Source organism: Acanthisitta chloris, unplaced genomic scaffold (assembly GCF_000695815.1).
Source record: "Acanthisitta chloris isolate BGI_N310 unplaced genomic scaffold, ASM69581v1 scaffold7604, whole genome shotgun sequence".
Taxonomy (NCBI): Eukaryota; Metazoa; Chordata; class Aves; order Passeriformes; family Acanthisittidae; genus Acanthisitta; species Acanthisitta chloris.
In genome coordinates, this window is record NW_008668691.1 from 5,628 (window position 1) to 17,240 (window position 11,613).

The 11,613-nt window shown below is 39.7% G+C and overlaps 1 protein-coding gene across 1 annotated transcript; it reads right to left on the reverse strand.

Moving 5' to 3' along the window:
• Positions 1-5,532: 5,532 nt before the first annotated feature.
• Positions 5,533-9,947, reverse strand: LOC103800625 (nuclear receptor subfamily 2 group C member 1-like). The gene is made up of 3 exons (XM_009073007.1): positions 9,814-9,947; positions 6,623-6,728; positions 5,533-6,087 (listed from the first exon to the last, which is right to left on the reverse strand). Exons 1-3 carry the CDS (start codon positions 9,917-9,919, stop codon positions 5,913-5,915), a joined length of 387 nt encoding a protein of 128 aa, XP_009071255.1. The 5' UTR covers positions 9,920-9,947; the 3' UTR covers positions 5,533-5,912.
• Positions 9,948-11,613: the final 1,666 nt, after the last annotated feature.

An 11,613-nucleotide genomic window follows, 5' to 3' on the forward strand; every position in this document is an offset into this window, starting at 1 on the left:
ATTCATTAGCAGTCTGATTGGGGAGCAAGGCCCTGTAGAAGTTAGTGGATCCAGGAGGGCCATAAAAATGGTAAGAGGGCTGGAGCACCTCTCCCGTGAAGCCAGACTCAGAGAGTTGGGGTTGTTCAGCCTGGAGAAGGCTCCAGGAAGACCTTTGAGCAGCCTTTCAATAATTAAAGGGGCCTATAAGAACAATGGAGAAAGATTTCTTATCAAGGCCTGCAGTGACATGACGAGGGGCAATGGTTTGAAACTGCAAGAAGGTAGATTTAGATTTGACGTAAGGTTGAAATGCTTAGATTCCTTGATCTGAGGCCTTTTCCAACCTTAATGATTCTATGAAATTCTGTATAATGAGGGTAGTGGGGCACTGGAACAGGCTGCTAAGAGAAGTTGTGGATATCCCCATCCCTGGAAATGTTCAAGGCCAGGCTTGGTGGGGCTTTGAGCAACCTGATGGTATACATCCATGGCAGGGGGGTGGGAACTCGATGACCTTCAAGGCCCCTTCAAACCCAAACCACTCTGTGATTCTAAGTACCAAGTAAGTTTTTTAAACAGAGGGAAGATAGAGCCTGGAGTAATTTTTGATGGGGAAGAGACTCTAAATACTTATTTCCAGCTCTTGTAATTAATAAACTCATGGCATCACCCAAACTTTATCTTTTACTAGTGCACACTACAAACCTCAGGGGGACATTAATTTGCTTCATGATAAAAACCATGCAAATGCCACACTCATTTATAATAGAAGACTAAATAAAACCTAAACTCTTTCAATTATCCTTGAGAAATCAATTCTGGAATAGACCAAACCTGGTGATAATTTCACAATTTTAAACATTAATAAATTCATTATTTATCCAGTAGTATCTAAAACTGAGATACATTTACTTGAACATATGAAGTCTGTTTCTTTCAAAAGAAAAAACCCCTTTGTTCAGCCATACTATAACTTCCAACCAAACACTGATCCATAATGAATCAAATAATAATTTCCAAATTATTGCATTATATGACATGAAGATCTGTGACCAGACATCATTACAATACATATTTCTATGCAGTATTTTAAAAAGAAAAGGTAAATTAAGTTTTACAATAAATTATTAATTTTCAACTTCATGGGCCAGAAATTAGCATGGAAACGAAGGGTTAATAGCTAACAAAGATCAGCAAACAGCAAGATATTGCAGCTATCACAAATCCCAGAGACTGAATATAACTGACAATACTACATTGTATGATGAAATGGGGAAGATCCACAAACTCTTTGTAACATATACAGTGTCCTAAGTCCGTAAGACAATCCATATAAAACACTAACAAAGCAATAGGATATTGCAATTGTTTTCTATAATAGAAAGTTACATTTTATTTCTAAAAATACACCCAAAATAGAATTTACCAATTTAGCCAGGTTTCAAGACATTTCAAGTGGAGGTTTTTCTACAACAGCAAGACACCTACAGTGACATTGCACTGCTCACACTGAGACTGATGTACTAGCAAACCGCAAAGGCTGAACAAAGACCCAACAGAGCAGTTTCAAAATGGACAGACTTTCACTGACACCGAAGCTCACGCAACAAGAATAAATGTATGGACAGGCCAGTCTGTAGCTGGAGAAGGGACTGCAATGAATGCACTTTTGGAGATGTTTAAAATGCAGCAATTATTTGCATTAGGAACTTTGACAGCATGAACCAAGCAACCTAAACCAGGTATACATGTGCAGCATATGCTTCAGTGAGAAATGGTTGAGCTAGGAAGCTTATTATGTGTAAGTTCTCTCATCTTTAAACAATAGGATTCTAAACTGTAGAAAATTGTTTTTTATACACAATTTATATTTCTCTAAATGATTTCTAAACGATTTATATTAAAATTATGTTTCTTGCTCTTAACACTGAAAGTTAAGCTGGTAAATCTAAGCTTGTCCTTTCACTGGAAAAGAGCCTTCTTGTTTTTTGGCCAGTAAATGCCACAGTTTGGTTAAATTTTGATTGGCTCTGAAAACTGTCAAGAGTGCTGAAGATCAAAAAGTTGAAAAATAAAATATCTCATAGTTTTGTGACTTCTTTTCACCTTTAATTTAAGATCCATGGTGGAGTGAGCTTCAATACTCTCATTTTTGTTAGCCCATTAACAATGTTACTGAACAGCAGGACAGAAACCAGCCACATTGGCCAGCCTTTCCTTCAGTTCCAAGAACATTTATTCACAATGCTGTAAATGACAATAAATCACAGGTGGCAATGTGAGATCATGTCATTGTAAAAAATAGCTGTTAGAAACAGTAAGGGCTGAGTTGAAGGTAACTTGACATGCTCCATGTAACTGAGCAGAAGTTATCTTAAAATAACCAAAACATCAAAACCAGAACTTCATCGTTTAGCTTGTCCATGAGCTGTTGCACTGTTCTCAGACAACTGCAATGGTTAACCTGCACAAACAAGGAACACACATTTGTTCCTGTATTCACCTGTTTTAAAGCTCCTGTTCCTGAAAAACCAGTTATGACTCATTCCTTACCAAAAGTATGAGTTTACAGCTTAAGAATGACTAAATAAATACTTTTCAAATAATTAATGAAGATGTTGCTGAGCAAAGCGAGTAACCCTGAAGCTAATCTCCTGTATGGGATGCAGCTTCTAGATCATCATGAAGATGAGATTACTTGGCAGGCAGCATAGACCAACTGCACCCTACATTTATATCACTCCTCAACTTACAATGAAAATTAATGATTAAGAAAAATGTAAGAAATTTTTTTGGGAAAAAGGTCACCTAACAGTAGCCAGAGCCCTTTGCAATGTGTTGTGTGTATGCACTTTGGCTCTATAGAGGTCCAAATATCAGAGGTATCCAAGATCCTAAGATTAGGGGCTTTTGGCCCTCACAATACACAAATGCCTGAATTTAAAGAACCTGATGTGAAACATGACCAAGGTTCCTGTGCTTATGGGAAAACACATCCTAAGAGAGTAGTCTTGACGCAGCAGTCAGTGGTAATGGCAGGCCAGGCGTTACTGAAGTAGGCTAACTTGTATTCAAACAGACTAGGGCACAAAGAGGAGGCAAGAACAGAAATCCAGAGAAAACCAGGTTCTGAGGCTGTCCCCTCTGAAACAGTGCTCTGACAAAAAAAGGACAAAAAAGAAAAAAGACACATACCAGCTGTGCAAAGGCAGCTAACACCCATGGAGGACTGGAAACACCTTGCTAGGGCGTGCAGAGACACACGCAGTAACACTAAAGCTTGAACAGAACTGAAATTAGCCAAAGAGGTCAAGAACAAGAAGAAGGGTTTATACAGATACGTGAGTAGCAAGCAGAAGCACAGGAAGATACAAACCCAGTGCCTAACTAGGCAGGGAAACTACCTACTCGTCATGCTGACATGGCAGAGGTTCTCAGTATCTTCTTTGCTTCTGTCTTGACCAGCATAGCTGAAGTGCAGAGCACCAGATCAAGTACCTATAACAACACGTGTGTCAACCAGCCAGTAGTGAAGAGCTAGTCTGCAGCCTCTTGCAAGGGCTCAACCCACAGAAGTCTATGGGCCCGGAAGAAATCCATCCTAGAATATTAAGAGAAGTGGCTGACATTGGCACAAGGGCACTGTCTATATTTGAAAAGTCTTTTAGATCTTAATGTAAGAAACACTTTTTTGTGCTGAGAACAATCAGTCACTGCAAGATGCAATTGGACAGGGTGCTAAATAGTCCCATCCAGGGTCCTGTTCCGATGAAAGGTTGGACTGGATGATCTTTCAAGGTCCCTTCAAGCCTGGGCTGTTTTATGATAATGATGGCTGAGCTGAGGGATTCAGTTGCTAGAAATTTACATTTGTAGATACACAGGTATTTTCTCAGCTGTTTCTGAAGCTGGACAGTACCATGCAAGAGGCTGCATCAGCTGAATCTTTTGGCCAGCTGTAAACAAAGAACTGCATATTAAACCTGGGGCTCAAGCTGTGGAGTAAAAGATTTCTGCAAGGATGAGAGAGATTTGCTGCATTTAGAAGGAAAGCAAACTTTTATTTCTATCTTACTATTACCTGGTTGACATGAATCTATAGAATATTGGAGCAAAACTCTTCCAAGCGTACTGGAATGCTTGGGAAACTACCTTCAGAATCTTCAGGAGTAACGTGTTGTCAGCTTCCTTTAAAGGCTTAACATAGACGACTGTAAATCTCCTGTGCCTGTTAGGGCCAGAAGGGGGTTAAGGATAGTGAAGGGCTAGAAAGCAAGGCCAGAATTTCTGAGGAGAGCTGAACTGCAGAATGAGCTACCTCCCATCTGCAACTTGGTCCTACAGACCATAAGATGGGCCTCTAACCCCTGGGGAGAGAGCAAGCACAGCAGATGGGCAGCAACTGTCTTTTGTATTTCCACAAACTCTGCTGATCAGTTGCACACCCCCTGAGATACAGGATAGTCCAGGGAACACAGATGAAGAACTTGAATTCCACACCCTTCAAGTGGCAGAATGTGAGAAAAGCTCAGCTGCCATGGCCAGGTCCAACACTCCAAAGAGCAAGGCAGAGCAGGGGGTGATGGTTCCATCCCACCAGGAGTCCTCAGCACCAAGTGCTTTGGTCTGTGGGATTAGATATGACCCATCCTGTGGTGCAGACCCCCACATCCTTCTTCCTAAATTGGAGAGAGATGGATTTGATGAGTGCACCGTTAGATAGATAAGAAAATGGCTGGATGGTTGCATCCAGAGGGTAGTGGTCAATGACTGAGTCTCCATGGACATAGGTGACAAGTGGTGTCCCTAAGGGGTCCATAGAGGGACCAGTGTTACCATTTTCACCCATCCTTAGATGGAGCTATGGAGTATTAATCAGGCAACATGTATGGAGTATCAAGGAAAGGAAAAGCAGCAGAGACCATACTCCCATAGGGAGGGACACTGGATTTGACAAACTCAAATTAAAAAAAATAATCATACAGGACTGCTTGGAAAAGAAAATTACATTGCCAAAGGCTATCAGTGATAACAAACTAAAGACATGGACATATGTTAAGCAGCATCTAGAATGCCTCCATCACTGGGCACTGAGTATAAAAGAGAGAGGGGTAAGGTGAAAAAGCTTTAAGTTCAGAGACCAGAAAAACCAGGACTGTGCTGTCTATGAATACCTGCAGTACACACTTCTCTGTTAGTTTTTCATAGTATAAAACAGCTGATGCCTACCATGACATAACACTACAACACAGTATTCTGTGGCATCTGCAAAACAGTCAGTACAGACTCTTTGCTACTTTACTTTTGATCAACTGCATCCACATAACACCTGAATATTTTAAAATATGAACTTCCTCTACTTTCCCTGCACTTGCAATGGTACCCAGTGTTTAATTCAGCAAGAAACAAATCTCTCTTCAAAACAACAGCCAAAACTAAGTTTGGTCTTGTTTGCATGAAAACACTGGCCTTTTCTGATGTTTGATCATGTATTTTTTTGATTTGATCAGTGAGAAAGAACTAGTAGCAAAACACTGAAAACACAACTCAGAGAGGAAAGTTAATTTATTTGTCTGAAACATCAAACTAAGTTGAGATACCTTAGTTCAGTCAAAGTTTCTTCAGTTTCCTCATAAGCCTGGACTTCATAAACAAATATTCCAAGTTCATCTATCTACAAAAATAGGATGGACAATTCTTGACTTTCTTCAGATATCAAGTTAATTTACAAGTCACTGAAGATCAGAAGAAAAATAGGAAGTGATCCTATATCCTATTACACTCCACCACATTTCCCAAGTGTACTGGAAAGGAGGAATATGAACCTTCTTTGGAGAGGTGCATCAGAAGGCTTATTGCCATCTCTTGGAGACAGGGTATGCATTTACATCACCATGACTGCCATGGTACACAATCCTGGACTGCTACTTCTATACAGCATGACCTATTATCTGAGAGTTGTAGTCTGCTGTCTCCATTCGCAGAATATATGGGATGATACTGTCAATCTGAACATTTCCAATTAGTCCTGCGAAGAAGAGCTCTTCGGTGATGGCAGCACTCATCAGCCTAAGAGCAGGCAACCGGAGAAGAAGTCTGGACAGTCTGGAAAATAGATTTGGTAAAAAGTGTTACTCAGCAAGTTGTGGATTTTGGTGTTATTCATAATTATTTTATTCACAAAAGAGGAGAAAAAAATTACATGGGACAGTACTGGTCAAAATTAACTATTCATGTTCATGAAAGGCTTAAATATTTAAATCAGTAGATCATTAAATTTCTGTTCAGTCATGTCTTCAGAAGTACAGAAAACCTGAGCATGCCTGTAAATTACATGGGCTGTATAATGTTTGGACTTGGACTAAATGAGGAACTATTCCAAATAGGAGCAACTCAAATTCAATGTTAAAAATGTTTATTTCTGATATTTAGTTTTAGAGATTAATAATGAATGAGTAGACAAGTAACACTCATAACATGTATGAGCACCTGCATAATATTTTAAGTGTTCTAAAGGTAATTTCTTACCTTTAAGGAGGAAAGAAGAAAATGTATTATATCTATTATTAGAAACACTGTAGAAATCAGTACCACCAATGACTCTGAAAAGAGACTCAATCAAATATCTGAGTTTACAGACCTGTAAGTATCATCAGGATACACTTTTGTTACATAGTCTTGGAACTCCATGTAAGCCTTTTCTTGAAACTTCTCAATCTGTACCACATTTTCTAGACCTGGGTGATCTGAAAAAAAAAAACCAACCCTCTTCATTGCTATACCTGTTCTACAGAAGAGGCACTAAAATCCATACAGGCTGTAAATTGTAATTATAAACATACTGAAATAATTCCGTGGTAGCTGCAGCCAACTTCAGTTTCAGTGGAGGACACTACCTCCTTATATTTCTCTTCCTCTCTGTTTATGTTTTACTTAGTTATTCCATAAATAAAACCAGACATTTCGAAGAGTTCAAATCAAGGCAGTGCTTGCAATGTTCACATTAATCTTGATGATACAGCTGTGCTCTGTGTAGCAGCAGAGGAGCAGTTTCTATACACTGACATTTATAGGAATATTGTAGGCACAAATAGTATTTGGATGGGAAGTTAAGGATAAAATTAACAACAGTGGAAAGGCAGAATAAAAAGCTATCATCCATTTGTTTCCTAAAAACTGCAGATTTGTAGCAGATCATTTTTTCAAGTACTTAGTGCAAAAATTTCAAATGTGTTATATATAATTTTTAGCAGTGATTTAAACACTTGAAACCTAAGTCTTGCTAAACTGAGAGGCTATCGCCCTAACTGCCAAGTCACATTTGGAAATGATTATCCACTAATTCTGAACTCTGTACATGGTCTGTAATTTTCGTTATTCAGCCATCTTAACGTAAAAATTTTACTGTCATTGTAGCATAACAAACCAGCAGATTTTGGCTCTGCAGATATAGAATCTTCGAGAGCAATTTAACAGTTATGTGACATGTTGGACTCCCATGAACGCATCACTTCAGAGGAGTATTTTGTTCTATATAGTAACTCAGTCGTTCTGAAAGCATGAGTTCAAATAATAAGTTCACACAGAAGCAATATGTTTTGAAGAGTTATTGTTGACATGCAAAATGCATCACTTCATGGCGCTGCTTTTAGAGCAGTGTCAGAAACACAGCTAGAAGTCAGCTTCTGGAAAGGGTGGTTTGAAGGCCACTGCTACAACACTTGCAGCCATTGAGAAAGATGTCAAGTCTTCTCGGCACACGCTTTACACTAATCTCTGCCCAAGGCTGCATTGTGCCAGTCAAACAGCTGCCTAGGCACAGAAGATTTCAGAAATCTTCAAGTCTCCAGCTATGGAAGACAGCAAATCACCAGGTCCAGCTAAAGCAGAGGTTCTTACCCTAGGACTCTGCTGCATGTGCAGCCCAGCCCCATACTGCAGCCGAGCAGTAAAATCCCTGCTATAACTTCTGGCCTGTGAATCACTGTCAGAACATCCCTTCTGTTCAAGGTACTCAACATGACTTACAGGTATATGAAGATTTTGTTATATGGCTCACAGGATCAAAAGTATTGACAACACATTCCCATTAAAGCAGCTACACATCATTAGGAATGTGATTCTGAAAGCATGTGAGCTAAAGAAAATTCATCTCAGTCATGTGGCTGGATAGAGTCTTTTCCAAAGATATTTTTCTTCTGCCTTTTGTGTTGTCAAATATAAGTGGAAGGAGACAAACTTCAGACTGAACAAATAAGTAAGTATTGCTTTGCAAGTGCAAGGTTCCTAGAGAAGCATTTCCAGGTGTCTAACAGGCCTGATTTCTCCACACAGGCCAACAGATTCCATCATAAATCCTAGTACACAACAGGCTAGAAAAATGGGCTTGAGGTAGTTTTCCATCATTTTGTTTCTTTCCTAGAGCAACCTTTCAAGAAAAGAAGACTAATTTTGTGATTTTCTACAGTGCAAGTATATGGGTTACACAGTCTTAACTACTCAGTCGCTATCTCCCATAACCACAGGACTCTTTTTGTCCCTATTGTAGACTAACTGCCCAGAAGAAAATAATAACTATTTTACCTTCACTCTAATGTATGTCCTTTAATGCTACTGAGAGTACATTAAGCAAATGCTCTTCACAAGATATAAATAATAATATAAGGGCATGTTTGTGGTGTTCATTCACCAGAAATGCTATATACATTGTCAAAATACCTACGTGAGTGAGGTGATGCTTGTGCAATTTTGCAAGTGAGAACCAATGCCCAGAGTCTTTCATACACTAAAAACCCAACTTCAATCCATCTCAGCTGGATGTGCAAGAGCAACAATTCGGAAAATTAAAACTGCCAGTTCTCAGAAAATGTACCCCAGAAAGGAGGCACAGGATTAAAAGTGCTAAGAAAAAAACCAAACCCCCACCAAAAACCCAAACCCAAAAGAACAAATGCATCAATGGCAGAGACAAGAATACAACTCAAGTTGATACCAAGAAGTAGACTGAAAGCAGGAATTGAACAGTTAAAGCTGAAAGCATGAAGAATAACTTTACTAATAGCACTATTTCAGCTTAATTAGCAAAATAGCAAGGATCACATAGTATAGATATGGCTTGGTTGGCAAAATGATGCACCTTATCTATAAGGCAGTAGAACTAATTAGACTCAAAACCTTGGCAGCAGGGGGAAAACTAAGACCATGTGGGGTATGGAATGAAGAAACAAAATGTTCAAGATAGAGGCAAGGTCAGCAAGGCATGCAAAACTGTAGAAAGGGGTAAACGGTTGCATAATAAGGTGTCCAAAGGGTACTGAGGAAGAGGAGGAGTTTCATCTTCACAACCACCGAACGACCACCAGGACCATGGGACTGATGGCAGGAGGGAGGAGATGGAGGAGGAGTATATGATAATGATTTCCAAGAACTAATTATAATAATAACCACCCATTCCTGGGAATAGTGAATATGTATGAGCATTTAATGTATATAAACTGTGAAGTTTCTGTCCCTGGTTGCACAAGTTTGGTGGAGCGATCCCCTTGTGCCCAGTGCTGAATAAACAAATCCATGCTACTCAGAGACACAAGTCTGGGAGTAGTTCTTTTCCAGCCTTTTCTCGGCATCAGTGTCCTCAAAACAAGATTCAGTTATTTACATTAAAAGATTAACCATCCTCTTCCTACAGTCCTTGTTACACATCTTTCAAGATTCCCCAACAAATGTAGTAGTAATTCTACAGGTAAGAGTAACCACATATAATGAAACAGGTAGAAGTTAGTGGCAAAAAATAGCACAGATTTAAGCTTTACACTGAATATAATTACATACCAGGACTGAAGAGGACGATTGCTTTCAAATATGCATATTCATATCCATCTAGGCAAAGCTTAACCATGCTGCTACAGAACTCTTGCAATTTGAAGATATGCTCCATTACTAGTTTTCCTCTGTCTGTTGGCAGCTTATCTAAGTCAACACACACATAAATACAAAACTCCAAGTCAACACACATGCAAACAATGTGGTCACACTGGAATTTTAAACATTATTATTTTATTAGATTCAAACAGTGGGAAATCTACACCTCTATAAATTCATATTAGGTCTGAATAATATTGACACCAACAATTCTGGACTAGAACAATCTTTTTTCCCCTCTTCCACTGTACAATTAGGACTCTCCCTGCCACTAAAGCTTTCAGTAGGCATGGACTAGAGCTTGGAATGATCAAGGAAGGAAAAGACTACTGACAAGCACAAGAGCTCCTGCAGATCTGTGTCCTGTGTCTAAGGGTCAGGTGTGTGTGGCAGGCTAGTGTACAGCTTCATGGGTTATTTCAGTCAGCCCATGCCACTGCTGAAAAAGCTGTACTATACACCTTCCCTGATCCACACTGAGGAGAACGTGGTTGGTGCAGAGCTGCTCCCCTTGGGTCAGCAATAGCTAAGCAGCCTGAAAATCCCATTCCCTCCATAATCCCTCAAACTAGAGTACCTAGATCCCACAAACTGGTTACCTCTTGGAGATACTGCAGCTGGCATACTGCATAACTGTTTCTTGGACTTAAACTGAATTCCCAATTTAAATGGTAAAAATATATATTTGTAGTAATGATCAAAACATTATTAATTACTACAAAGACCTTTTTGGTGAACATGCTTTAAAATTACAAAGACCAAAGTTTCCAGATACCATTTGTATCCCTCCTAAAGACATTTACAGCTTTGCAAGGAGCTTTAGCTGATCCAGTACATGGTTTGCTCAGTGTGCTTTAAACTATTGTTATTTATAGGAGGATCTTGTGGATATTTTTAAACCATGAAACCCCCTCCGAAATAATTCTTTAATTACCTCATGTCACAGACTGGAATGTTAAAGGCCAAGGACTCAAAAATTCGGCTGCTTGCAAAAGCACCAGGGTGCTTTGCCGATGCTAAGTTTGCACTCCCCCGGGAGGGGAAGGGAGATTTTTTGGATGTGGTGACAAAACCTCTGATCCACATAAGAACAGCTGAGGTGCAGAGGGGTACGAGCCCATCAAACTCACCTCTGTTTAGCTGATAAGAAGCAAATCTTGCTTCTGGGATAATGCTTTTTGTCATGCCAATTTCCTCCCTGACACAGTTGTCTCAGGTGCAAAAACTCCAGGAGGTCAAAACCTAGGCCTGAAGATATTAATCCCTTCTGATAAAGCACAGCTGACTCAACTACTTTGGCAAGAGAAACAGCCATCACATCTTAGAAGGGATCAGAAACCATCAAAGACCCCTGAGGCATCCCCTGACTCATTTCTGAGGCTTCCAGCAGAGGACGACTCTGCATGACCCACAGTGCTGCATCAGACAGTGTAAAACTCCCCCCAGGAGAAGTACCCGGGCATTCCCACCTGAACTTGAGTGTGTATTCACCCATTAAACTTTACTCTTTGTGGGCTTCCCCCACCCCCGACGGATCAAGACTGCGACTTATCACATAGACCGAGGGACATCTAAATTACAACAATCAAATCTCTTTGCTGGATCCATGGGTGGTCATATCTCCTCTACTATCTACTCCTACCCTTTCTCTCTCTTTCCATTCTGTCTTTCCTTAAATATGTATTTTTTTACTTTTATATTGCCATATTT